Below are 27,958 nucleotides of genomic sequence, written 5' to 3'. Positions count from 1 at the left end.
CCCCGCCCCGCCGTTATATCCCCTCTGGCCACGCCCCCACGACATCTCCGCCAATTGGGATGTGGGGGCGCGGCAAGACACGCCCCTTCCCCCCGCGGGGGGCGGGGCCTCCGCGGGCAGCGGGTCCGCAGCGCCGAGCACCGGCCGGGCGGGATCAGCCGTACCCGGGGCGGGATCAGCCGTACCCGGGGCGGGGGGGGGGGGCTTCAAAATTAGAGTATAAATGAATAGATAGATAAATATGTGTTTGGAGGGATTCTGAGCTGGCTGGGCTGCATTAATTTGGGAGAAAAAAACTTTATTTTAGAGGAAAAAGCCTGCAGCAATGCCTAACTGCAACCCACACCCAAATATGACTCAGTATTTGCGTGCCGGTATAACGTACTATATGGATGGTGGTATATAAACCACTGGTATTGCAGGGTACGAGTCCTAAGAGCCAAGGCAGTGCCGAATCTACAAAACTACAGAAAATTGCTTTCTGCATGGAGTGAAAATGCGGCTGAAAACACAAAGTGAACCCGCTTTTAGGTGTCAAAACACTCAGAGCCTCGCAGTATCTCCACAAAGGCAGCCTGATATTTGCTATAGCTAAAGCTGTTTATTTATTCTCTCTCCCAAATTCAGTAATACTTCCGGGCAGAGCTGCAGGCCGGCACGCTCAGGGTTTGCAATAAAATTGTTGCAGTTTGAGTGCAGCTGCAGGAAACAACGTTTTTGGGGGGCGATGCTTTAGGCATTTTAGGCCATTTTAGGCCAAAGACAGGAGGGAGCTCGTATCCCAGCCTGGGGTGGTTCTGGCACAAGCTCTTGGTGCAATGGGGTTCATTCCTGCCCCACTCTGTGATTTTTGTTATTAAACTGGAGTCACCCCTTACGCGCCAGCTCCAGGAGAGGCAGCGCCGGGTCGTTCCAGGAGGACATTGATCTCCCCACGCAGCTCGTGAGGCTGCAAAAGGGCCGAGCTGCCCTTGAGGCTGTGTTCCTCAGCCCCCGCCCCCGCATGGGGACACCCTGGGTGACCCATGTCCCCAGTTCCCCCCACCTGTCCCATGGCACCGGGCAATACTCCAGCCATCACCACTGGGACGGGCGCCTTCCCTCATGCACAGCCCATGTGGATGCTCCCAGGAAATCGGCCGGGTCAGCTTCGGGGAAAGCCTTGGCACCACAAGGCTGTAAATAAATTGTTTATTTACCCCAGAGGTTAATAAACCTCAAATAAAAACAATTAATTGTTTTATTTACCCCAGTGGTTTAAGGACCAACACAGGAGCATGCGTGATCCAACTTGGGACCAAGTTGCCCCAGCCGTGCCTCAGTTTCCCTGTGGGTGGTGCCGACTCAGCTCTTTCCAGGGCAGGAGTTGGCTAAAGGCTGCGATGGACTTTGAATACACAAATACCGACGGGCAGTTTAAACTGCCACGCGGTTGTTTTCATGCCCAGCATCCAGCTTTGCTTTTGAGCCTCAGGATTAGGTTTGATCCGTGGTATAATTTCGGGGTCCTGGGGACCCCCAGGCCAGCCTTGCTGGCTGCAAAGCACAAAAAGCCCCAGGGAGTGAGCTCAGGAGGTTTTTCTGTCCCAGACGGGAAAGACAGAAAGGCTAAAATTTGGGTGCTTCAGATCTGAAAAGTCACTTTTATTTTAGTGAAGCTGTGTCGTTTCTCTGGTTCCTCCTCAAATCCTTCCTGAGAGATGTAACCCTGTACCCTAAATCACTCTAATAATCTCCAGAGCAACAAAAGTATATTGATAGAGAGATTATATTTTATAATGGAGTATATTCTCCCCAGCGGGTACAGGATGGCTTTGTACCCCACTGAGTCTGAGTGGGCTAATTGCTTTAATTAATGATAGAGCAGAGACGAACAAACACTTCCTAGTCCCTTTGCGCAGCGACGCCGCTTACACCCGCGCTTGGGGCTGCTCTTTAAAGGATCAGCTCACACAGCAGATAGCACCGGGGCTCACCCATGGCACCGGGGCTGCACCCATGGCAGCGGGGGATGAATCGGGGCTTCGTGGGTCCAGGGGGGATCGGTCTCCTCGGGCGGATGAATTACAGTCTCCAACAAAACCTTCCTGCTCTGCTCTTCACCCCAAAGCCAAATCCGTTTCACCTTAATGATGCAGCGGGAGCAGCAGCAGTGGGACGGAGCAGCTGGGGCGGACTGATGGAGCATCCAGCCTGGTTTCCCAGGATAAAGCCTGTCCTGGGTGTGTTGAGAAGAGGAAGATAAATTTGCTTTGTATTGATCAGGAATCAATTATTTTAAAAGGAAGCAGATGACAAGATTTGGATAGATTTTTCTCTTTGATTTTCCTCTAATTAGAGCCTCTGAGTTGAGTGCAACTCTCCTTACAGTTTGCTTTTGAGCAAAGTTTCCATGTTTTCCTTTTTTTTTTTTTTTTTTTTTTAATTAAATCTGGCTCTCCGGCCTCCATGTTACAACCAGCTTTTGTTATCTGCTGGTTGTGTGCGCCGTTGGGAAATAGCCTTTCTTGTCACATTTCATACGTGGCAGAAACATTTGGCCACCAGCAAAGGCTGCGGAACCAAAGGAGCTGCTGCCTCTGGGCTCTGCCAGCACTTGGGGGACATCGCAGCTGGGTCTCAGCTAACGCTGGGGCGCCCCAGCGCCCCACCAATGAGGCTTAATGCTGCTGCCAGATTCCCTCTGGGGATGCGACATCCCAGTGGCTTCAGGAATTCGGTGAACGGTGAGAAAGCTGCCCAGCAGCCCCTTCCCCACCACCCTGCGCCGGAGCAATTCCCACCACCGGCACGGCAGAACTGCAGATTGGAGCTCGCTATAGCGCTGCAGGGCCTGATCCTGCTCCGCTGGGGGTTTTGCTTAATTCTCCCCCTACTGAGGACCGCCTGATGGTGAGGAGGGAGCAGGTGCGACCTGTGCTCAGCCTCTGCCCTCCTCCTCCTCCTCCTCTTCCTCCTCCTGCGCTGCGTTTTCCCGGCTGCGCTGCTCCGTGCCGGGTTTGGGATCCGGGCAGCGTCCGTCCTGTGCAGGCAGCTGCTGCCACCTATGGATAAAAAATAGCCAAAATGTTCACCCCAGACGCTACACGGGGGCCACCAGCTCCTCTCTGCCCTTTGCAGCCGCACAGAGGTCAGAGGAAGAGCGTTTGCGAGCTCAAACCCATGGTCGCGCCATGGCTCGACGCAGGCAGGAGTCTGTGCCACCTTGGCAGGAGAACAAGCCAAAGTCGGATCGGGGCACACACCACTGTCCCCGCAGCGCCGGGAGCAGCGCTGCTCTCCTCACCTCCAGTTTGTGCCAAGGGGTGCGGGCATCCAAGGCTGATTTCCCAAAAGGCTCGGGGAATGGGCATCAGCGCCCCCCAGAATTTTGAGTCTGATCTGCAAATACACACATTGTGGAGAGAATGAGGCAGAAAGCCACAAACTGCCTGATTTGCCTATGCAAAAGGAACATCTCCAATCTGGAAAGAGCAGTGAAGAGAGATGACCACTGCTTGTTGTAAGCCAGAGGCTTTAGGTGAACTTGGTCCCACGAGTTCCTGACTTTTGGCCCATCTGTTCCTTTGGGAAAACCGGAAAATCACCCTGCAGAAACCAGCAGCGGCGCTGAGCAGGATCCATCTCTCTACAGAAAACTCTTAGAGCAGCATCTCCATCGTGGGAGTGAGGGAGATTTCACTGCCATCATATGCAAACAGATTCCACGCTAATATAAATCCTTGGGCTTTGATGGGGTTGGTTCAGCAATGAATTTTCTCATTAAGTTCCCCTTATTTTTCCCTCTGAATGCACCCGAAGCTTATGCTGTTAGCCAGGTATCTCCATTAGCAGCCCTTTGACTAAAGCGATCAGAAGATACAGGCAGGCAGGGCTCTTTCAGCTCAGTGGCCGTGGTTTAATAAGAAAAGCCATCCCCAGGATTAGTGCAGGCTTTTCCTAACTCGGAGATGCGCACGGCTGCCAAAACAAACACATCAAGCTCTTGTAGCTTGATACGGCACTGGTCGCCTTTGCTGTAAAACCAGTGTGGTCCAGGAGCAACCCAGCATCCTGCAAACAGCACTAAACCAGAGGGAAGAGGTGTCTTATCTCACCTGGGCTTGACCTAGATCAGGGTCTGTCCCCTCCTCGGCACACGGGGAGATTTACAGGATCAGCTTCTCGCAGCCCCCGCAGATGCTACATCCAGGTGTCGGAAATGTCAGGGTGTCCCTAATGAGATGCATTTGAGGTGGTGTTTTTCTCCTCACCTGGTGCTAAAAATGATTTCAGAGCATGGAAATGTTCATCCTGGCTGCTTCCCAGATGGACAACAGCTCAGACTGAGCAGTTTTATCCTCCGCATCCTCTTCCCTGCCAGCGGCATCTCGGAGAACTGGAAGAAATAGAGCAGTGACATTAAAATGACAGTTTGGAGGGTGAGGAGCTGTGCAGGAGTTAAACTCTTCCAAGGAAATCCGAGTTTAGGTGAGGAGCTGCTGCCTTTGACCTGGGGATGTGCACCCAAGGGTGTCTTGTAACCCCTGGGGTGCTGCTGAGCTTGGAGAGGTGGGATGAGGGAGCAACGTCAGATGCAGGAGGAGCTGCATCCCTAGGGATGAGTTTCCAATCATTTTATCTCTGAGACCACCACCGCTCTCTCAACCTGGCTGAATTTGGGCCAAGAAGCCTGCGAGCTGCTTGCTGGGGAGATAGAGGTACAGGGTTACGTGTGTGTTGTGGTTTCTTAAGGAAAGGGATTAGAAATCAGGCCAGCCTGCCAGGCTGATCTCCGTACCGGCTCCCGCCGAGCCCGGCCGGAGGGTGAAAGGTGGCAGACGGGTCCCCGGGCTGCGCGGGGCTCCCAGCTCATCGGGGATTTGTGCCACACGCAGAGATTTTGCTCCCCTGCATCGTTGCAACAGGATTCACAGCTTAAGTTGGCACTGACGGGGGGGGTCAGGTAACGCAGCCGGGGGTGGCCCCATCTCCCCCAGCTGCCCCGATGGCCCCGGCGCCTGGCACCCTGGGGACAGCCCTGCGTTCCTTCCCGGTCCAAATGTGCAGCCTTAGCAACATCCGCCGCTCGTACGCGGCATTTTAATAAAGGACGGAGAGTTATTAAGGCTGTTGAGTTACCGCTGGGGGAGGAGTTTCGCTCCATGACCGCATGATGGCTGGCTGTTATTAAAAAGTGTTTAAGATGAGAAGCTGTTGTGCTGGGCTCCCAGGTGAACGTGGGCACCGGGAGCCGATGTGGAAGATGCCTCAGCACCCACGACTCCGGAGGCTTTCCATGGCAGAGCTGAGTTTTAGGGGTAAATACCTACAAACACCAGTGCCAGGGCACGGCTGCCCTCGGGTGGAGGGATTTCCCAGTCTTGACCCCAGAACTCAGCCGTTTGGCGGAAAAGGGGATTCTGGAGGAGCATCTCCACAGCATGCCTGGACCCACGTGCTACCACCATGCCCAGGATGGATGGGGACAATTTTAAAGGCCATTGTCCCTTCAGAATTGCTACCTCGGATCGCCTTGGGCACCCCATGGCTGTGGCTACACCGAAACCCCGGGGGGCAGGTCCCAAAGGTGTGAGCAGGACGGTGGGTCCTTGGGTGCAAGCCCACCCTGCACAAGGCATGCTGCTGTCCCAGCAGGGGTGACACCAGACACCATCCCCAGCTGGCCGGCTGGCTGGAGGGCTTGGGCGTCTTGTTATCGCTTCCAAAGTTTATTTTTAAACCTCTGGCTCCGATTTAAAGGTATCAGCAGCATGTGCTGAGTGCAGGACCTCAAAATACTCCCCTTCCCCTCCCTCCCCTGCTTTTCTGTCCCATCATTTCTGTCTTCATCTCCCTTCTCCAGGTCTACAGCACGAGCGTGAGCTGAAAAACCTTTAATTTAATGAAATCTTCTCCTGTTTGGTGCCTTGGGCCGTGATTGCTGCCAGGCAAACACACGGAGAGAGGCATGACACGTCAACACAGAGGCCTGGAAAGGTTGACCTCAAAGCCAACCTCATGTAAACATGCTCTAGAAACCTCTGGGAGATGCAGCGGGGAATCCCATCGCATCTTAACCCCAGTTAAGCTGGGGTTTAACTGAATTGAGAATACCCGTTTTACGTGCTCCGGCACTGGCACTCAGGTTTGCCATGGAATGCATGCTGTGTAGACGAGGAGAGGATGGCCCGGGTCTTGGTGTTTTGAGCTTGTCCGCTTCTAGCAGACAGCAAATGCCAAAACATCTGGGTGCAAAGTCTCTGCAAAGCCTCCAAAACTGGTGTGGAAGGAGCTGGAAGCCTGAGCATGGGAAGAAGGAAACCTAAGAGCGTTCACCCCATCCATAAAGCTGCCCTTTATGGAAGGACAACTCCTTTGTGGAGGACAACTGCTGCCCTACACGCCTCTGATCTGCTTTTCCGATGGCTATTGCATGAGACCAGCATAAGACGCTGCATTTCTGCTTTTCAGGGAAAATACCTCTATTGCTTTGCCCGTGAAGAAGGAAGGAAATAGCAATTTGTAGTCATTCCTGTCTCCAGCCCTGGCTTTTCCCCGGCGAGGGCAGGGCTTCTGGGACGACATCTGGGCAGACATCCCTCATGGCTGCTGGATGCTCTGCCCAAACCCCCGCCTTCAAAGGAGACCTGATGCATTTTACAGAGACAAAACCCCAAGCGCTCAGTTAGCTGAACGCGTTGCTCACGGGAGGAAACACCCCCAGCGTGAAGGCAAATCCAGGCAGGCAGCCTGGGGTGTTTGCATCCCAGATACATACAAATTACCGGCACTGCGGATTATTCACTCTCCCGGTCACACCGTGCAGGGCCTCTTTGGGAAAAAAAAAATAATCACAATTATTATGGCTGGACGAATGGGAATTTTAGCACAGCTTAAAGCATCAGATCCTAACCCGGGGGCTGGGTGGGGTGGAGGTGATGGTGAAAGGGGTGAGAGGTACCTGCCACGCATGTGTGCAGCCTGCCTGTCCCTTCAGGGTGGCTTCTGTTTTCTTGAGTGACCCCAAATCATTTGGTGGTGATTTTTGGGGTGGCGGAATCACGCCTAAATAGGATGTACAGGAATTTTTTCAGCTGGGACCTGAATCTGAAGCCAGATGGATGGAGACGAGGTGCTAAACTTCAGCCGCCCCCGGATTTTGGCTGCTCAGGTCTCTTTTATTTTACGTAGCTGAACGTTTCAGGACAGGTTGCCACTATTTTCCAGGAGCGAAAATAGTTCTAATTGGGCATGATGGTCCACAGGAACCACACATGTTTGGTGAACCCCTTTTTTCCAGGCACCGGCCAGACCTGGGCACAGAGCTGTGGCTTTAAGCTTCTCGGAGGCTGGGCGTAAGGTGGCTTAACCCAGCCAGGATTAGCCAGGTCCCCCAGCCCTCCCTTCTACTCGTGTCTCCTACTATTTATAGTCCGATGGCCCGGCACGCTTCATTTTGTTGCAGAAGTAAAGCACAGTGCACTGCCCATTTCTCTTCCCTGCCTGGGAAAAGGGATGAAAATCCAAATTCTCTTTACTGGAGAAGGAATGGAGAGAGGAGAGCTCCGTCAGGCACTGCCTTGGCCCCAGCAGGACCTGGGATTTACTCCGTCTCCACGAAGGCTTCATTAGCTTCCAGGCTGCCTGCAGCCCTTGTATAAAAAGGGGAGATTATTTTTTTGGCAAAGCCCTAAAATACGGATAGGAAGAATAAGGGATTTATATACCCACCCCTCCTAGGCATTATCGCACCTAATGTCCATCCCCAGCACATCCCAGACCCAGGGTAACGCTACTGCTCCTACCCTAAAGCAAGGCTGGGTCAATCCCTTTAAATGCTGGGTTACGGTCTTCCTCTTGGAGGTTTATTTTTCCTGGCACTCAGGGATTTTAGGTCACGCAAGGAATGCTGCATAAAAGATATCTTTCCTATCATGTTTCTAAGAAAGTACCAGTGAATTATAACATTCATGAAAAAAATAAAGTCTCTCTTTAAGCCTTAATGTGAGGTTAGTAGCATTTTAGTCTACATGATGTGTCAGTTTTTAACCCTTAGACTGCGAAGGTAAGAGTACCTTCATGAGAGTACCTAAGAATACTTGATTTAGCTGTTACGTTCACTGGAAGGATGGTCTGGGCCCTAGAAATGGCCTGGACTGTAGTTTAATTCAAAATTAGCTTTTCTTTGACCTATATTTGTCTTTGGGACACAGAAAATTTTGCATTAGCCTTGTAATTTCACAGTTGACACAGGTATAAGTATTCTGACCACTACATGGTTATATTTCTTTTATGCAAAGAAAATGTCGTGGTATTACCAAAGGAAATTACTTGTGGTTTCCTTGTCCTCCTGGGACTCGAACCCCATCTCCCCTTAAATGAGGTGTTTTTAATAAACCACAGATTCCTGAGCAGCAAATATACGCGCTGCAGGTGCAGAAATCTGTTTTGCTCTCCTTGTCCCTTGCTTTGCTGTTTGCTCCTGGGCTAACGCTTTTCCACTGAGGCAGAAATGTGGGTTGGTGCCTGCGAGGCTTTGCCCTGGGATGTGTTTGCCCCGAGTGCCGTGCAGGGACCCCTCTCCTCCCAGCACGTGTGGGAAAACAGCCCTTTTGCACCACTGGCCTCGCTAGGGATAGAGAAAGGGCTGTGGTACTTGGTGGCCCTGGGCTCCTGTCCCACGCCGGCCCTGGGCTCCTGTCCCACTCCAGCCCTGTCCCTTCACCCCCAGGCTGACAAGGGGGATCCAAGGGGGTCCAAGCCCCACTTGGCCTCCATCTACGCCACTCCCCTGGACCAGGATTTCCATAAATTCCCCTCTCTTCCAAAAAGCCCTTTCTTCCATCTCCCTCTATGCCTCCATCTTCCTCCTATCCCTCTATCTCCAATCTCTCCTTCTCCCCATCTTTCCATATCTTTCTCGTGCCGTCATCTTCCATCCCTACATCTCTTCTATATCTCCTGTCTCTCCATCTTTTATACCTCCACCTTCCTCCCACCCATCTTCCCCCCTGCTGTCTGCCTCCGACCTCTGCCTTCCATCCATCCTTCCATCTTCCCATCCCTCCATCTCTCCCCCACCTCTCCGTTTCTCCCACCGCTCCGTTTCTCCCATCCCTCCATCTTCCTCCCACCCCTTCAGCGCCCATCCTTCCCATCCCTTCCTTCCCATCCCTCCATCTTCCACCCCTCCGTTTCTCCCATCCCTCCACCTTCCTTCCTTCCTTCCTTCCTTCCTGCCTTCCCTCCCTCCCTCCCTCCCTCCCTCCCTCGCAGCACCGTCTCCCGTCTCTCCCCCCCTCCTTTACCCTGCTCCGTCCCTCCTCCTCCTCCTCCTCCTCCTCCCCCCGGCGCGCCTCCTCCTCCCCCGCCCGGTACCGCATTGCCGTAGTGCGGGGGGGTCGCTGCATTGCGCTGTCGCCGTCAATAGGTGGGCCCCTCCCGGGGAGATAAAGCCGCCGGAGCCCAAGCTGGCAGCCTCTGCCGCCCCGACCGCCGCTCCGGTAAGAGCTCCGGGACCCCCCCGGGCTGCGCCGCGCCGCGCCGGGATGGGGCCGCTCCGCAGAGGGGAGGATGGAGGCGGGGGGGGGCTTTGGAAGGGGAGGGGTGTCCTGCCCCAGGGGCTGTGGGGGGTCAATGCATCCCCCCCCCCCCGCCTTGTGCATGGGGTGGTGCTGCTGCCCCCAGCCCATGTTGCGGGGGGGTACCCCAGGCTGTGAGGGAGAGGATGGGGCCGGGCCATTCCTTCATCCCGCAGGTGCTTCTTCCCGCAGGTGGGAAATACCCCGCTCCCCCACCACCCCCCACCCCGCCCTTCCTCCCGCCCCAGCCTTTAGCGCCTTGGAAAAAAAATATACAAAAAAAATAAATTAAATCAACACAAATCCCTGGTTCCCGCATCGCCCCCGCATCGCCCACCCGAGGGGCTGGGGGTGCGCACCGGGGAGCGGGACCCGCACCAGGGAGCGGAGCCGGGAAACGGCCAGATCCCGGCTGGATCCCCCCATCAAGGGCAGGGAGGGAGGGGGCAGCCAGGGCTCTGCTGCCCAGGGGGGGCTTCTGGCGGGGGACGTTGCTCCCCGCATGACTGCATCGCTATTAGAGCGGCAAACTCCTCCTGACCTCCTTTACTTTTATGGGCAGGTTGGTAAAATTGGATTTTATTAGACGTCAAATTAAAGCTCCTAATTGTGCCGGGTTTGTGTGGCAGCTGCAGAGCCATGGTAACGCTGGGAGATGCCAGAACAGCTCCCCGGATCTATCGATTTGCCTTTTTCACCCTCCTCCCCCTGTTTCATCCAGATTCATGGCAGCAAAATATAACGAAACCCCCCACACGCACACGCTCACCGCGGGTGCCGCCGAGCTTTGGGCAGCCCCGCTATTTGCAGCCCTGCTCGGGGGGGAGCGGGTGAGGGCTATTTTTGTCCGTCCCATTTTGCGGACACCATGTTGTCACCCGAACCATGCGCAGCTTGGGAGCGGCGAGGGCAGCCCGCAGGGACGGACACCCATGGCTCCTCCCTGGGCACCCACGACATGGAGGAGATGCCCTCGGGTTTGGAAAGACCGAGAAGGCAGCAGTAGCAACCCTGAGCCGGTGGGAAGGTTTTTTCCGAGGAGGAAGGGCACCTTCGAGGCAGCGATGACGTAGTCCTGGGAACTGGGGGTCTCCAGGACGGCAGTGGAGGGCAAGACGCCGAATAACACGGCATCTTGCTGAGACTTGGAGGCTGTACGTGGTGGCTAGAAATAGCCCAGCTGGCTCCATCCCAGGGCGGGCAGAGGTGCTAGACGAGGCCGGGCACCCCCGGGGGGGATGGGGCGCGTGGTCCAGCGGGAAGGTGGGGCGAGGGGAGGAGAGCCATCCCCGACGGGGCTGGGAGGGTGCTGTCACGGGGGGGTCTTTTGACACGCCTGCCTCTTTGCCCCGCAGCCTCCCCAAAAACGCAGCCGCGTTCCCGCAGCCCTCCCCACCGCCGCCAGCCCCGCGTAGCCCACCGACATGGGGAAGGAGAAGACGCACATCAACATCGTCGTCATTGGGCATGTGGACTCTGGGAAATCCACCACCACCGGGCACCTCATCTACAAATGCGGGGGCATTGACAAAAGGACCATTGAGAAATTTGAGAAAGAAGCTGCCGAGGTGAGGAGCCCATCCCCCAGCGTGCCCCCCCCCCACCCCACACTCCCACCCACAGGGATGCCCCATACGGATGCCCCACAAGTGTCCCATGGGCACTATTCCCTTTTTCCCGGCGCTGCCCTTCTCTTTCTCCCTTTGTTCTCATCTCTTTTTTTTTTTTTTTTTTTTCCCCTCTGTACCCCTGGGTCTTCCTGACTCCTCTGGCCTTGGGAAAATAGGCCATTTGGGCGCTCGCCACCCTCTTCTCCGGAGCTGGGGGACTCCCTGCCACAGGCTGTTAATGAGGGCAGGGGCACGGCGAGGTCTGCAAGATGGGGTTAGGGTTCTGGAACAAACCATAGTGCTTCAGGGCATGAAATTCCTTCTAAATATAGTGCACAAGGAGGAAAACCTGATAATCCCTCGCTGCCTAGTGCAGGACTCTCTGAATTTCGCTCCGAAGCACCCAGTTCCAGTGCCTGCTGGGGACAAGGTGCAGCATCAGCTGGAGCAATCGTTTGATCCATTTTGTTAAAAAAAAAACCCAAAAACAACCCATTCTTATTTTTCTCAAGCCTCTGGCCTGATGTGTAGCTTGACTGGTAGCCTGTAATACAGAAAAGCTGGCGCGACGTATGAGCATTTAGATTAAATCCTTTTGTTCAGCTCTTACAATGGTGACATTCGCAGCAATGCCCCGGCGCGTGCGTTAGCGGGGTGTCCCACAGTACAGCACCCCCCAACACCTATAACGTGGCAAACACAGAGATTGAAGAGGAAGAAACAGGCTTTGGGGAGGAAAACGTGAATTGGAAGCTCTGGGCAATTAACGATGGTAAATTCTAGAGAGGCGGGCGAGCCGGGAACAGCCTGGCTGTGTTATTGATAGGGCAGATCCGGTCGCTCAGAAGATGGCTTGTCGTCATCGTTCCAGGAATTTTTAATGCAGATATATCCCTCGATTTTATTTATTTATTTATTTATTTTCTGGGCAAGATCCCATATTTCAATGGAGGGGGGGTGGGGTGGGTGAAAAAAGAGGTTTGCAGAGCTGTCACTCTGGATTAGACGTTTTTGCTGTCGGTCTGTCTTAACCCTTAGAATTTGCTGGTAGCATCCGAGCTAAACCACCCGTTTTCCCCCCTCGCTGTCAGCCTTTTTTGCCAGCCCTTAAGCCAAGAGCTTCTTCCTTCCTACAAAACGATGGCTCCCCCCCGGATTAAAATGATCGCCGATATCCCTCCGTATATTCCCCCCCCCCCCCGCCCCGGCCCCTTTACCTACGGCTGGGGTATGGCGTGATTAGGTTATTGTCGATGTGATTGCGGCTATTTTAATTGAACAGACACTTTCACTGACTTGCCAGAATACGCGGGGACTGGGAGCTGCTATTAATAGCCTATTGACTGAGCTTCCAGACTCCATTTTCTGATGCAGGGCTGGGGAAGGGTTTTCTTCCATTAGGTGGCATTCGCAGGAAATGGAGGCCTGTGTGCACCCAAAAAGCCAACAAAACCCCCCCCAGGGTCTGATATTCTATTTTATTTTATTTTATTTTTTTTAAGAGGAAAGAGAAAGGATTATTTTTTTTCTTTTTGACTCGGGGAGGGGGCAGAGGGTAACAGTATCTCTGAAAGAAAAGTTGTTCTATTTTAAAAAAAAAAAAAAATCAAAAAAAAAAATCAGTATTTGTGGTCTCCAAATAGAAAGCTGTCCCTCCGCTGGGGTTCGATCAAGGAAAATCAGGCTGTTTCTGGCACTGAACAGGGAAGGTATTGTGCAAAGCTAGATAATACCCTGGGTTGGTTTTTTTGGGTTTTTTTGTTTTTTTTTTTTGTTTTTTTTTTTTTTTTTTTTTTTTTTTTTTTTTTCAACAACAGCTCTGGGTAACTGAATATACCCCGCGAAAGGAGGGAAGCTGTTTGCTAAATAAAGGATCTCATTTGTCTTCAAGTTATGTATGATGCCGAGTTCTGGGGGGGTTCCCACAGCAGACGACCGGCTGTTTGTGTGCGCGGTCGCGGGTGCCTGCCATAAGGTGCCGATTTCCACTCGGCTCCCGCGGGGGAGCCGGGGGTCTGCTCCCTGCCTCAGTTTCCCCATCCCGAAGGGAAGGACTAGGCTGCCGATGGGTGAAAGGCTGTGGGATGTGCTGATTTAGCTCCTGCCTGAGAACTGCCCCTTATTAATGCATTGCACAGTATTAATGTGCCATAATATTGCACCGTGGGAAACCCATGGTGTTATCTCCGCCAATTCCCGCAGTAAATGACCACGCTCTAACGACCCCCTCCCCTTCCCCCTGGCAAGAGAGCGGTTGGATGTGCGTGCTGGAAAGGGATAACCTCTGAGCTCCTGCTCTGCCTCCTCACTAAGCCCGATGCCAGGAGGATGCTGAGGAGCAGAGATTTGATTCTGGATCTTTCCACCCCCCGACTGCCCTTCCTGCGGGCGCCAGAGCTCCCAGCTGCCCAGCAGGGATGGGGCATCACCATCTCAATCCGGCGTCCCCTCCCAGGAGACGGGGAAGCTTGCCCCTGGCTTTAGGATTTTGCCCGTAATCCTCCAGAGCGAGCTGCAAAGTCATCGCAGCGCTCAGCTGTTATGTAAAGGAGCCGGCACCATTAATTCCTTGTGCTGGCCGGGCACGGGGATGGAGTGCAGGAGCCGGGGGCAAGAGCCGTCCCTGGGCACGGTGATGCTGCGTTAGGCTTCTTGGCGAGGACCGTCACTGAAGCGTTCGCTGCCTGCAATCAGGAAGCGCTTCCCTCTGGACCGGTGATTTATAATTGTCCATAATGAATTTTATGCATTGATACGCCAGGAGGAGCCGCGGTTGCAGAAAACACGGGGAGGGATGGATGGATGGGAGCAGGGTATCACAGCCCTGTCCTTGCACAGTGGTTAGAGCCCATTAAATCATCCACAAATGACCTAAATCCCATTTTCCATCTTTAAAAAAAACCAAACACAACAACCTTGCGTCTGAGGCCAGGAGCTGATGATCGATGCCCGTTAACCCCTGGGCTCCCCAGACTCCCCCAGCACACAGCGGGGTCAGTAAAGGGTGGTCGTCTCCTGCCCCACCACCACGGTGGCAGGATCCCAGCTCAGACTGGGAGCACCACCTCCGGGCTGGGGGTGGGGGGGAGGAAGTCCTGCTCTCCCTGGGGGCATGACGTCAAAGGACACCAACCCGAAGGAGAAAGAGGTCCAGCAGTGACGTCATGGCTTTAGCAAGGGGGTGTGCTTTATCACAGGACAGAGAGATTTACTGTAGCTGATCTCACCCAGCGTGATTTTCTGCATTACAATGCTGGCTGAGATTTTGGCCATTTGGCAACAACAGTTGGTCTGGCTGCAGCTCCCAGTAGCTTTTCATGTTTGAATTCGCACACTCCGTGGCAAAAATCAATCACGTTTCTATTCTGCTCATAGCAACCATCTCGCATTTCATTTTCTTTTAACCCATTCCCCTCCTACACCCCCATCATGCAGCAGTGCCCTTTCTCATTAACCAGCTGCCTCACAGGTTCACTCAATAGATTAAAATGCAACAATAAGAAGCTTTCCACCATTGAAGTGTGGTTCTCTAGCACCACGGTTTCCCGGCAGCAGTGCAGGACCATGGCATTTCATGGAGGAGACCTCGTGGGTCACTGCCTCCAGCCCCTGCCCATCCAGCCCCACTCACAAACTCACTTCACAGCTCTTCTTCCAGACTCTCCTCCATCCTGTTAAGGAACGTGTTGAGAACAATATCCCCCTTTACCTATATTTATTATTAAATAGATCACAGTTGCCATTGAATTTAGGGAATCTTGCCTTCAATGTTTGCAATGTGACCCTCTGCCTATGTGAGCTTGGGATGTGCCCTGGAGGGTGGGTTACTGGCACCAGTGCTATTGGCTTGGGTTTCTCACCGGCTCTTGCCTTTGTGTTGGCCAGATGGGGAAGGGGTCCTTCAAATACGCCTGGGTGCTGGACAAGCTGAAGGCTGAGCGTGAACGTGGCATCACTATTGACATCTCCCTGTGGAAGTTCGAGACCACCAAGTACTACATCACCATCATTGACGCACCTGGCCACAGGGACTTCATCAAGAACATGATCACCGGGACCTCCCAGGTGAGAAATGGTGGCCAGGGGTTGGGGGGCTGCTGGAGGTGGGAGGGTGAGACTTGCTGACAAGCCCAGGGTCATGTAGGTGCTGTTGGAGTCCTTTTGGAGGTGGGTAGTTGAGACAGCAGACATCAAGGAGTGTTGAGTAGGGTCCACGCAAGAGGCTGGGTAGCACCAGCATGTCATGGTCCTGCACCTCACTGGACATCTGGTAGAAAGGGCCTCCTTGGGCACAAGGAGGTGGTTTCTCCACCCCATTTGCCCTACTTGGAGGAGGTGAGGATGAATATGGACCCTCTGGGAAGTGGGATGCTGTGAGCTACAGACCTTTCTGTGAGCATATCTCCACATTATTTTAGCCTCAGCCAACTGAGGTATACAAGAAACTTCCAAGAGTCCCCTAGGTTTTATTGGCTAAAGGAGACTCCTGGATCTTTTATCCTTCCTTTTTCTTGAAACAGCTGTCTTTGTCCCATAAAACACATCACATTGCCAAACTCAATGGTCTCCCCTTCCAGCATAGGGTGGTTTTCCCTTGTAGCACTGCAGGACGTTCCTGCATCTCCCTGTGGTTGATGGGTGCTGGATGAGCCTCCCTGCGTGCCCAGCGAGATTCCCGTTGTGATGCCAGTTGCGCTGGGCATGGCTTTCTGTCAAACCCAGGCAGCTTCTGCTGTGGGTTCTGGGTACAGGAGTAATCTGGGGAACAGTTTCCACGGCTGGAGTCTCACCCGTCGCCCAAGGAGACTATTTGCAAGACTTCAGTAGGGTTTTAGATAAGGCCTTGGCTGTGCATCCCTGGATGATCAAGGTGAGGTCCTCGTTAGAGTCATGTAACCTGGAGGGACCCATCCTGGTTTCCAGCCCATGTTGCAAACCATGCACAGTTGGCAGGTCTGAAATAACACAGGTCAGTTTTGAGGTAGATCAGCAGGGTTATGGGTAGTGCCTGGCAGGGGGTCTGTCCAAGCCGTCCTTATTCTGAGTAATGTTCATCTGGGACTTACTCAAAGCTCTCAGGGGTGTCACCAGGAGCAGTGCTCTCTGGGGACAGAAGCAATTCATTAGCTCTCTCCTCCCAGGCTGACTGCGCCGTCCTGATCGTTGCTGCCGGCGTTGGTGAATTTGAAGCCGGCATCTCCAAGAACGGGCAGACTCGTGAGCACGCCCTGCTGGCTTACACCCTGGGGGTGAAGCAGCTCATCGTGGGCATCAACAAGATGGATTCCACAGAGCCCCCGTACAGCGAGAAGCGCTATGACGAGATCGTCAAGGAGGTCAGCGCCTACATCAAGAAGATCGGCTACAACCCAGCCACAGTTCCCTTCGTGCCCATCTCGGGCTGGCATGGAGACAACATGCTGGAGCCCTCTCCCAATGTAAGTGTGTGTTGTGTTAGACTTTTCCCTCCATCCTGACTACCCTGGTCCAGGCTGGAGCTGACCTCCGTGCCCTGAAAACCGCAGGCACGTTTCACGTTCCCGTTGTGCGTAATGGCCCGTGCTGCCAGCATAGACGTGTTTGTCACGTAGCTCTGATTGCGCCAAGGCAGGATGAATGGGCCCACTGTTCACAGGCACGCTGGTTGCTGTACCATGGCCAGGCGCCCCAGCGGCTAAACACGAGCATCTTCAGGAGATGATCTGTACGGCTTTGCTTCTGGGATGTGATTTGAGGGTTTCGCATCGTCAGACCCACGGTGACATTAGAGCCATCCGCAGCAACTGCCACTCTCAGCAGGAATATTGTGTGTGGTTTTAGGGCTTTGTTTTCTAAGGCAAATAACATGGTCTGGTTGCAGGCTTGTAACGGCTCTCACCATGCAGCCGAGCTCCCACGTGTTGGGTATTGGGTGTCCTTCCCCATCAGTGCCATGTGCCACTGTGGCAGCCACACCTCCAGCTCCGGTGCTGGCATCTCACTTTTTAAGGTGATTTTTTTTCTTGAGGAGGTACCAGGTTTCCCATGCCAAAATCGTGGTTTCCTGGAGCATCCATTTGGGTTTGGTCTTTCTCCAGTTGGTTTTTACCAGATCTCTCCCTTTGTGCGTCAGTGGTGGGGGTGGTGGGCGCACAAAGTCAGGGTGCTCTGGGTGAGGCCTTGCCATTATTTCATATGACAACATGGAAGAAAGAAGAGCTTGAAGAAGGACGAGAGCTTCTTGGCAGGCAGGCTGCCAATAACAGTTGCTACTCTGATACTCTTTTTTTGGAGGAAAAGCTACCCCAGCTTTAGTCTTCTAAACAAATGGTGGGCTGGAAAGTTCTGGCCAGAGGAAGGTCCCTGTTCTCCTGCTGGCTTCTGGGTGACCTTGAGCAAGTTGCTCAGACCAGAAACGCCCAGCCATCCCTTGTGAAACCAATGGGAAATTTGATGCTTAAGGGTGCTTTAGGATTTCAGCGGTGGATTATGGGTCAGGGCTCTGTGACGAAGGAGGCGACGTATGAGGATAGCAGCAATTGAGGGAGGTCAACTGAGCAATTGAGATCACGAGCCCAAGCTAGAGGAGCGCTGCGGTGCAAGCTCACACCATCGTGAAACACGTCTCCCAGCCTTGCACGGGAAAGGCAGCTCACTTGGGGCTGGCTTGGACGGGAGGAATTTTTGGGGTGCTTGGGAGATTCCTGTCCCTTGAGGAGCGGAGCTGGGATAAAGGTCAGCCGCGGCCATGCCAAACCCAGCCGCATAGTTCCTGGGTGCCTCTAATCAGACAGGCTCCAAATGTCAGCAGCTGCTGGGCCGGGAAGATGATCCCCGACCATTCTCCTATTAATAGGCTGCGGAGGGGAGGCACAGAGCGGGATGGGGCTTGTTGGCCTCCTTCCTCTGGAAGCAAAGCATGTTCTCAGTGTGATGCACTGCCCGAGAGGAGGCAGGGGCCGGAATAGTTCACCTCTCTGCTGTAGGGAGGCAGCTGGCTCCAGGGCGGGTTCCCAGCCTGGGAATTCCCAATTTCCCAGCCTGAGCTGGGGAATTGGGAAGAAAGCCTGGCCAGAGGTCTGGATCAGCATGAGCTTTGCTGGAGAGGGTGCAGCGTCCTCCCAATGCTGTGGTCCCCATCCTGCCTTTGCCAGGCTTGGGACAGACTCCTCCTCCCCATATTGCACCACATCTAGGAAAGCTTGAGCAGGAAGCTGGTGTAGATATCTCTCCTCTCGTTCCTCACCCAAAAAAGCTCTGATTTTTTTTTTCACTCACAGTTTCTGGCTGGGTTTCACCAAGGCACAAGGCAGTCAAGTGACTTGTCTGTCTGTCAGGGGACTTATCAGAAAGTGGGGATTAGACCCGTGACGTCCCTGCGGCTCCTGTCACCTCCGGGCGAGAGGAGGTGTGGTGGTACGTCAGGCTGGAGCCAGCTCTGCGTGGGAGGCTCCAGCCCACTGCCCTGTAGCACAGCATCCGCAGGCCAAATGCAAAAAAAAAAAAAAAAATTGCATCAAAGTTTGACATTTGAGAGCTTTTTGGCAAACGGGGTTTCACGTGAAGCCAGCTTTCTGCTGCTGCGGCCGACAGACCCGGGCCACTCGATGTGTTTTGAGGGACCTGCACCCTGCGGGATGCTGCAACCCAAACGCAGCCAGTCTGCGGTGCAAGGTCGGGGTGTGCGGGGCGGGTGCGTTGGGATGCTCACCCGCGTTGGGATAAAATCAGAGAAAGGCGACTGCTCCGTAGAACGCACGTGGGGTGCCAAAGAGTTGGAGCTCAGCTGTTGTTTATGGGAGCTTGAGCCCGCAGTTTAACCCGTCTGGCTGGGGGGTTTGGTCGCATCCAATTGGTGGTCGCATTCCACATTGGTGGAATTGGAATTGCTCTTTGGGAAGCAGATTTGGGGGATACATAAGAGAGGTTTTACTTGGGCGGCCCTAGGAGGCAGCACAAACCAGGTTTTGCAGATGCTTCTCACCCTGGGGACGTGCCGAGGTTTGGCAGAGTGGATTTGCTCCCAGAAGGTGTCAAAGGGCATCTTTATCTGATTCTTGGGATGTCAGAAGTTCTCCGGATAATGCACCAAAAGGAAAAGGGACGTCTCTGACAGCCAGGCGTCACGGGACAGAGTTTGCCATTTCTCCATGTCCCCTGGCCATACAGGGGCAGAGGGACGGGAGCTGCGGGCACACGGTGACTGTCACCCTCAAGACAGAGCCCGTGGGCCGGTGGCCACCGGGTCAGCTGCTGGCACGGGCACCTGCCCGGCGTTTTGGGCTGCGACAGCAGGCTGGGGGGAAGGTCTGACTCATCCTGCGCATCACATGCGGCTCCGTCACCGGCTGGCTGGATTTCTCATTTCGCCGAGCTGTTAGCCCGGCACCGGGGCCGCCTGTGTAGCAATAGCTGCCGTGTCCTGGGAAGGATCCCTCTGCAAAAGTGTCCCCAGGCTCCTCCTGCCACTGTCACCAAGGAAGACAATTGGTGTCAGCTGTGACCCTCTGAAGGAGGCTGGCCTGAACACGCAGGCTGAATTCCCTGGCTGGACCCAGCTTTTCCCCTTGCTCCTTCCCAAAAGCGGTGCAGATCGAAGGATGGGAAACCAGCCGTGTCCTCCAGGGATGGCTGTGAAACCGGGGGCACTATGGGGGTCCCGTTTGACCTCTAGCCCCAGCCCCATGTCCATTGCGCTGTGCCACTGGCATTGGTGCCTGAGGGAAAAGCCACGTCCATAACGTGTGCGATGGAGCTGGGGCACACGGGCAGCGTTTTACGTCTGAGTGGGAAAATATTGTCTAAACCTCTCTACGCAGAGGAAGGGGGAAAGACCTTGCAGACTGAGCTCTGTTTGTTGTATCAGGGCTGTTTCAGACCCAGGACTGAATTTTTCTTGCTGGCAAGCCCTACAGACGTGCACCATCACCCCAGGAAGGCCCTGTGTTCCCTGCATCAAACCATGGCCTCTGCTGAGCACGTTTTCCTACCTCTCGGCCTCTTTTCTGGCCAATCTTAGCTTCAAGGGTCCAATTTAGGGCAGGAGCAGAGGTGAAAAACAACCCTGCCCCTTTGCAGCCCTAGTGCAAGCCCCAGGTTTCCAGCATCCTCCCAAGCCAGGGTTCAAAAACTAAACCCTGTGGGGGGGTGGTGGCAGGAGTGAGCAGGGAGAAGGGTCTTTCTGGGGCTCACCTTGAAGAAACTCAGTTCCCAGGACTGAAGGTTGAACGCTTTGTAGCTAGGACTTGGCTGGAGACCCTGTAGTCCCTGTGCCATCATCACTGGAGGGCAGGATCCAGGAAGCTGGCATAGGAAGGCAACATGCATAGGTTGGTGTTGGGAATGGAGACAGTGAGTTTGATGGATTTAACCACTTCCATCCTTTTTTTCTCATGTTAATGCATGTTTTGCAATTTTCTAAGAGAGAGGAGGGAGATTGAGCAAGGGGGTACAGATAAGCCTGCAGGGATGGTGAAGCAAAAAGAGCTCCCCAGTCCCCAGGAAAAGCCAGGACGTGGTTGGACTGACTCCATGAAGGCTGTCCTGGTGGGACGTCTCTCTGGGCTCGCCTCTGAGGACGGGCACACTCAGTGCATGTTGTTGCTGCTCTGTTTCCAGATGCCTTGGTTCAAAGGCTGGAAGGTGGAGCGCAAGGAAGGCAACGCCAGCGGGGTGTCCCTCTTGGAGGCCCTGGACACCATCCTGCCCCCGACCCGCCCCACAGATAAACCCCTGCGCCTGCCCCTCCAGGACGTCTACAAGATCGGAGGTGAGCAAAAGCCTTGCCACTTTCCCTCTTCCCTCTGCTTTAACCGGAGTCTTCATTCCATGGGAATTTGGGAATGACATTTCCAGGTATTGTGAAACTGGAGGGACTGGACTCAAACTTGAGATGAAGTTGGGGAGAAGGGTGGTAGCTCCAGGGGAAAGACCTTGTTTGAGACTGGACTATCTGGGGTTGGAGGGTGACTTGTCCGAAGGTGCCCAGGGAGTGGAGGGGAGCAGCAGGTTTGTGAGCTCTCCCCAGGGTACACACGACACCAAAAAGGCTGCAAATCTGGGAGTCCCAGAGGTCACGGCTGGTGGGGCAAGATGGAGGCAGCAAAAACGTGCTGGAGCCTGGATGAGGGACAGGGCCAGCGGGGAGGGCCACCGGTGAGGCTGGTGTGTGGCAGCTTGGCCGCGCTCTGGCCATGCTTCCCAAATGCTGGTGTCCATCACCGGCACCTCCGTCTGCCCAGCCGGACTGTGGCACCAGCCATGTAGGGAGTGCATTGGTCGGCGCGTCTCCCTTTCCCTCTGGAGCGGTGATGGGGACACTTTCCGGAGCTATAAATATCCCGTGAGCTCTCTGACCTGCTGGCAGCAGTGGGCAGCCCTGCTGACTCTCCCGGCTGCCGGATCAGGCAGAAACAGCCATTTCCAGCCCTTTTCCACATTTTTCCAAGAACGCGTGCACTACAGAAACCAGGCAGGGATTGAACATGGGGTTTAGCAGGCTTTTCAATGCAGTCTTTTCTTTGCAATGGAGACAAAAGGTGGTGAGCAGGTCTGTGTCCTACCTCAGCTGGGGCAAAGAGATATGGTGTTACCAAGAGGCAGGTCCTTAGAGAGCAGAGACACCGTGGGAAGGAGGGACGTGGAGGCAGCAGGGTGGATGTGGAGGAGTGGATGGGTCCAGCCAACCTCCCCAACCCCTTTTTGAGGTTGTTTCTCTTAATACTTCTTCACCTGACTCCAAAGGTGAGTTTTCCTGCAGTCTTCTGATGACACAGGGTGTAAAATGTCCCCTTCATTTAATTAGCTGCCCTCATTCCCTGGCACAGCTGGGCCTCGTCCCGTGCTGATGGTGTGGCCATCAGGGATGTGGAGCGTGTTGTTGCACATACTGCGCTGTGCCCAGACCTCCATGCAGGAGATGCCACAGCTGCTACAAAGGAAGAGCTTTCAGGGCACATGGATTGCTCATGGCTTTCTGATGATGGTGTTACTCCTTTTTTACAAAACATTGGGTAGAAAGGACGGACTCATGGTATCTTTGAAGATCCTAATGTTGATCTTGCAGCTAAAAACTGTTTTTTTGGGGGCAAGGAGCAAACTTAGTCTTTGGTGAAAGCCACTGGAGATATCTTGCTTTTGCTGCAGCCAGGCTCTGGCTCAGGGATATGCCAAGGAGGTTACATTTTGGTCTGCTCTGTCCCTGTCTCCGCAGGGATCGGCACAGTCCCCGTGGGCCGGGTGGAGACCGGCATCCTGCGGCCTGGCATGGTGGTCACCTTTGCACCTGTGAACATCACCACTGAGGTGAAGTCTGTGGAGATGCACCACGAGGCGCTGAGCGAGGCGCTGCCTGGGGACAACGTTGGCTTCAATGTGAAGAACGTCTCCGTCAAGGACATCCGCCGCGGGAATGTCTGTGGGGACAGCAAGTCGGACCCGCCGCAGGAGGCAGCTCAGTTCACATCTCAGGTCAGCAGAGCTGGTGGTGCCACCATGCACGGTTTGACACCATTATCCAGCTCCCAGCCTTGCCCTGACACCGCTCTGTCCCCCAGGTGATCATCCTGAACCACCCTGGCCAGATCAGTGCCGGCTACTCTCCCGTCATCGACTGCCACACCGCACACATCGCCTGCAAGTTTGCCGAGCTGAAGGAGAAGATCGACCGGCGCTCTGGCAAGAAGCTGGAGGACAACCCCAAGTCCCTGAAATCGGGTGACGCAGCCATCGTGGAGATGATCCCTGGCAAGCCGATGTGTGTGGAGAGCTTCTCCCAGTACCCACCCCTTGGTAAGGGAACGGCTCTTTGGAGGTCTCCTGTGGAGGAGCATGAAGGCTCTTTGGGTGTAGCACACACCAGATGTGCTAAGCCTCTCCCAGTATCCCCCACCAGTTAGACTGGGGAGGGAGCTGAGGATGTTTTATTGCTCCCCCCTGTGCCGGGGGTGCAAAACTGATGCATAAACTGTTTTAGGGCTGGTGGGGTGGGAGGGACTCTCTCCTGAGCTGGGTTTCCAAAGGCAAGGCTGGGGTTTCCCTCTGGGACTAACAGGACCTTGCCCTCAAGGTTACTAAACCCTGATAATTTCTGAATGCAGAAAGATTTTTCAGCTTCCCCATCTCTGCCCTAAAACACAACCGGTCAGGAGAAGAAAGAGAGAAGTTTGCTCACTAGAGGTCACCTTTTAAGGCAGGGAAGTGCGATGCTTTCCTTGGATGACTTTGCACATCTGGAAGCTTTAGCAATGCTGGGAGCTTGCAGAGAGCAGATGTGATTTAAGTTTAATAAATAGATATTTAAACAGAGAGGAGCACCAGGGCTAGCTTGGTGGTCAGAGCAAGGGTTGATGGCTCAGAGCTTGCTCCTGCAGGAACCTGCTCCAAGGACAGGGGTAACGCATGGCACCACGAGTGGTGGGTGTAGATCCCACCGTCACCCACCCACAAGAGCTCAGCCTTAGGGAAGGCAAGGTGGCCGCGTTTCACTCATGTCCCACCACTCTCCATCCCACAGGCCGCTTCGCTGTCCGTGACATGCGGCAGACCGTGGCCGTGGGCGTCATCAAGAACGTGGAGAAGAAAAGCGGTGGGGCTGGTAAAGTCACCAAGTCTGCCCAGAAGGCCCAGAAGGCTGGCAAATGAATCGTGGGCTCCCAGTGCATCGCGCAGAAACCATCCCTGACACCAGGACGCTGCCACCGTCTCCCCCGGGCGCATGTGTGCACATCAGCTTGTAAGAGTTTATATGTCAACGACTGGATGCTCACCATTAAGGTCCAGTGGAAATTCTTTAAAAGGAAAAGCATGTTCCAGCGTTTGTGAGGCTTCATGTTAATTTTACCAATAAAACTGGTACAACATCCACAGTGGAAAAAAAAACCCAAACAAAAAAAAAAATCAAAACAAACCAACCAACCCAAAAGGTGTGGAGCTCTGTGTGTGCGTCTGTCCTTGAGAGGGGCTGGTTTTGATGGGTTTCGTGTGCTCGCACATAGAGCAGATGGTGGGGATGGGCACAGACAGGGCTGGGATGGAAATTTGGAGGGAGGAGGAGAGTTGGGAACACGTATTCAGGGTGTCACCCAGCACCCAGCCCTTCCCCAGGTCTCCCTCCTTGAGTGATGCAGGTGTCTGGGCTGATTCCGTTCCTCTGGCCTAAAGCAGGAGCTGCTCTTACAGCAGTTTTGGTATTCTCCTTAACCCGCTCAACCCTCTAATATCAATTACCAGGGCCTTTATTATAATTTTTTTCCATGCAAAATAAGCTTAAGTTAACCTCCTACAGTTATGCCATTTAAAGAAAGCAAATAGCATACCCCATGCCTCCTGGAAGGGCTGGCAGCATTGCTTTTATTCCCATCATTCTGGGAGAAGTGGCAAGTGGGAGGTGTCCCTGCCCAGGGCAGGGGGGTTGGAACTAGGTGATCTTTAAGGTCCCTTCCAACCCAAACCATTCCGTGATTCTCTGTACTCACTTCTTTGCCTCACACACGGTGGATCCTCAAGCCCTTTCCAAACAACACGGCGGGAGTGTTTCTCCCTGATTAAAGCCAAGTGCTGGTGCCCAGATGTAACTCAGGATTCCTAAGAAACCCCAAAACTCATGGTCTTCACCCAGGATGGTGCCTTGGCTCCCATTGCAAACTTGCAGCCCCGGTGAGGTCTTTGCCTCTCCTCACTCCACCCAGTAGCAGCTGTCCCAATCCAAAGGGTTGTGGTTGCCCGAGTGGTTAGGAATGACCAAAATGCGACAGCCAGAGGCTTGGAGGAGGAAAGGGTGGGAGCACCAAGCGCGGGGAGGAGCAGGAGGTGGTACGGCGGGGCAGGGAGAGGGAGGGAGGAGGTGTGAGAGTGCTGCTCCCACCCCACCACTGTGCTCCGGGGACATTTCCAAGGGACATTTGCCCCCTGAAGGTGGGGTTAGCAGCGTGCCCGGGCATCCTGAGGGTCTCTGTGCTCATCACTAGCCTTTTAGGAGAAGCCACAGCGCTGGGAGTGGATGCCATGCACAGGCTTTGTGAAGGACGGCATTGTGCAAGGTCCTTCCCAGAAGAGCTCCAGAGGCACAACTATCATTACTGTTTGTGTTGCAGGAGCCCTTAATGATCCTAATTAACATCTGTCGATCTGCAACACTAAGTTCCCCCAGGCAGAGCCTCAAGGAGCAGACGACAAGCTGAATTACAGAGAGTCCTTCATGAAGCCACCACCGCCTGCTCCTCCGACAGTGTCCCCATCCCATGTCCGGGTCTGACAGCAGACAGACACACGTGAACTCACTGAGACACATTCCCCAAAACTCTGTGCACGGGCCGCTGAGGCTCCTCGCCCCTTTCCACACCCCCAGCAGCCACCAGCTTCATCCGCAGAAATGGATTTGATGCCCAAGGTCTTTGTAGTATTTGGGCTTTATGAAGCGCCGTGTCCTTGGCATGCCACAAATTGGAAGGGGACGTGGGGATCCCTCCAGGCACAGTGCGACCGTGGAAGAAGGCTGTTTTCCCACTGACAGTTTAATCTCCTCTTCCACCTCCTCCTGCATGTCCCAGCTCCTGAGGCACGTTGTCCTTGAGCCAGCACAGCGGACTTGCGCCCCTTCCTGGGTATTTCCAAGCAGGGCAGGAGAACACCATCACAAGCATGTTTTTCCTCTGTCCTTAAAAGCAGCAGGAACATGAACTCTAGTGGGAACGTCCCTCCTACGCTGGGCAGGAACCTCCAGCTCTCTGGTCCCCAGTGGAAGCCAGTCCCTGGCACAGCAGGAGCGGGGACAGCCTTGGCGTCAGGTCAGAGAAGAGCAGGAGCAAAGTCTGCACCTGGTCCTCTGTAGCTATTTTAAAAGCAAAACCAAGTTTGATAAAACCACAGCTACGTTTCCATAGAAATATGCCAGGGGAGCTGCGAAAGACGCCCTGGGAGCGATGCGCAAGTGGTGCGGTAATTAACGGTGTAGCTGCAGAAAAGGGAGAATATAAACCCCAGCGGATTTAACTCAAACCTGCTCACAGCTCACAGCAGGTCCAAATTTTCAGCCTGATTTCAGCGCAGTCAGAACCCCAGGTAATCTGCAGGGTCAGAAAGAAGAGACAGGGCCTGAAGTGAGATGTCTGCAGCAGCATCCTCCGTTTGGGGCAGGCTCTGTAGAGAGAGAGATTTAGCAGAAATATTCTATTTTAAACCCACTTCAAAGCATGAGGTTCAAAAAAAGAAAATGAAGTGTGCTGATTTTCCGGGGATCGCAAATCAAATGAAGCCATGACCTGCTTCCACCCAGACCTGGGGTTTGAAGACCCATTGTGGATCTGGGTTTTGGGACTGGAACGATGACCAATGTGCGAATCATCGCCTGATCCCACAGGGCTTGCAGGCGCACTGGGGGACGGTGCTTTGTTTGGCAAGGGTGACCCATTTTGGGGTTCTACCAAAATTACGAGCAGCCCAGCATCACCCTGAACTGGGCCACAGATGGCTTTTGGCAAACACTGCGGCGAACTCGAGTTGATTTGAGAGCCATCATCACGCTGTGAGAGCAGGTGGGTGTTGTGTGGCCCGTGGCAGGTGATATATAGGGCTGTGCTGCTGAGATGCATTTTAAAACACTGACTTCTCCTCCAATTCCTCCCCGCCATGGCCAGGGACCTCACAACTGAGAACTCAGAGGCATTTTTTCCTTCACCAAAAGCAACTTTAGATTATTTTGGAGGCATTTTTCATCACTCTCTTCCCTGCAGCCGCCTCGGTGGATGCTTCCCTTCCATAGCGGTCTCAGCGATGCCATCTCGTGGAAACAGGGACAAAGTCCTCCTGGAGCAGCTGCCAAGGAGAGGAGGAACCCCAGCCCCACGTCCCACCTCTGCAAAGCCGGGCCCTGACAGGCAGCGCGTCCGTAAGCGAAGCAAAGGGTACAGCCTGGGGAGCTGCAAAGTGCTTATTGGCATTTCTTTGGGGACCGGAGTTTGCAAATGGGATTGTATTACCGGAAAATTTAAAGCTCGTGGGGGGAAAATTACTAGAGGTTGTAGGAAAGTCAAAAGGCTTCAGGGCTGGCTCTCCTGTACTGCTGCGGGTCAGCTCGTCAAGAGGGTGTTTGAGAAACCAATGGACCTGGAAGAAGAGGGAAGGAGACGGAGGTGCAGGGGGAGCTGGACGTGGACCAGCATCCAGTTTCCAAAAGGGACGTCATCTCCACGATGCAAGCATGCCCCGCGCACAGTGTAGCACTGATTCCTCATTTGGGCTTTCCTGACGGAGATGGGAAGAGCCAGAAAAAGGACCATCTTCCAAGGCACGGGTGGACACCTCTTCCCATTCCCAGCCTGGTGCTGGCTGCTCTCGTGGCACCCACTGGAAAAGGAGGAACGAGTAACTTCTCCTTTCCCACCTCTACCCCACGGGCCTCGTGTCTGGCTGTGCGCTGTTAATAATTTAAGGTAAGTTTCCTTAATCCACCGCAGCTGATTGGCCGACTCAGCAGGCACTTTGGGCTGCTCTAAAAAATTTATAAGGTTTTTGCAAGACTGCAAGTGGAACCCGTGCTGCAGATGCTGAGCTGGGCGAACTTGAGCCGCCCGCTGCCCTTCTGCGCTTGGAAGCGAGTTAAAGCCTCAGCTGCAGCCCCTCGTCCGCCTGGGCACGTCCCAGCAGAAACCCAGCATGGGCAGCATGTCACTAGGCCAGTGTGGAGCATTGCGTGGCAGCTTGGACGCATGAGAAAGCCTCTCCGGTTGAGGCAGCTCCTTTCCCATTGCTCCTTTCATCTGTCACCAGCCTCCCAGTATGTTTTGCTGAACCTCAACCCCACACGGG

General features: G+C 54.1%; 1 protein-coding gene across 1 annotated transcript; it reads left to right on the top strand.

The window, feature by feature from the left end:
• The first annotated feature begins 9,008 nt into the window (after positions 1 to 9,008).
• Positions 9,009 to 24,074, top strand: EEF1A2 (eukaryotic translation elongation factor 1 alpha 2). The gene is made up of 8 exons (XM_074604676.1): positions 9,009 to 9,485; positions 10,919 to 11,131; positions 15,059 to 15,238; positions 16,315 to 16,611; positions 20,771 to 20,921; positions 22,365 to 22,621; positions 22,708 to 22,942; positions 23,667 to 24,074. Exons 2-8 carry the CDS (start codon positions 10,988 to 10,990, stop codon positions 23,792 to 23,794), a joined length of 1,392 nt encoding a protein of 463 aa, XP_074460777.1. The 5' UTR covers positions 9,009 to 9,485; positions 10,919 to 10,987; the 3' UTR covers positions 23,795 to 24,074.
• The last annotated feature ends 3,884 nt before the right edge of the window (positions 24,075 to 27,958 follow it).

The sequence above is a fragment of the Larus michahellis genome, chromosome 12 (assembly GCF_964199755.1).
Source record: "Larus michahellis chromosome 12, bLarMic1.1, whole genome shotgun sequence".
Taxonomy (NCBI): Eukaryota; Metazoa; Chordata; class Aves; order Charadriiformes; family Laridae; genus Larus; species Larus michahellis.
Note: the sequence above shows the minus strand (reverse complement) of the source record. Positions and strands in the feature narration are given on the sequence as shown.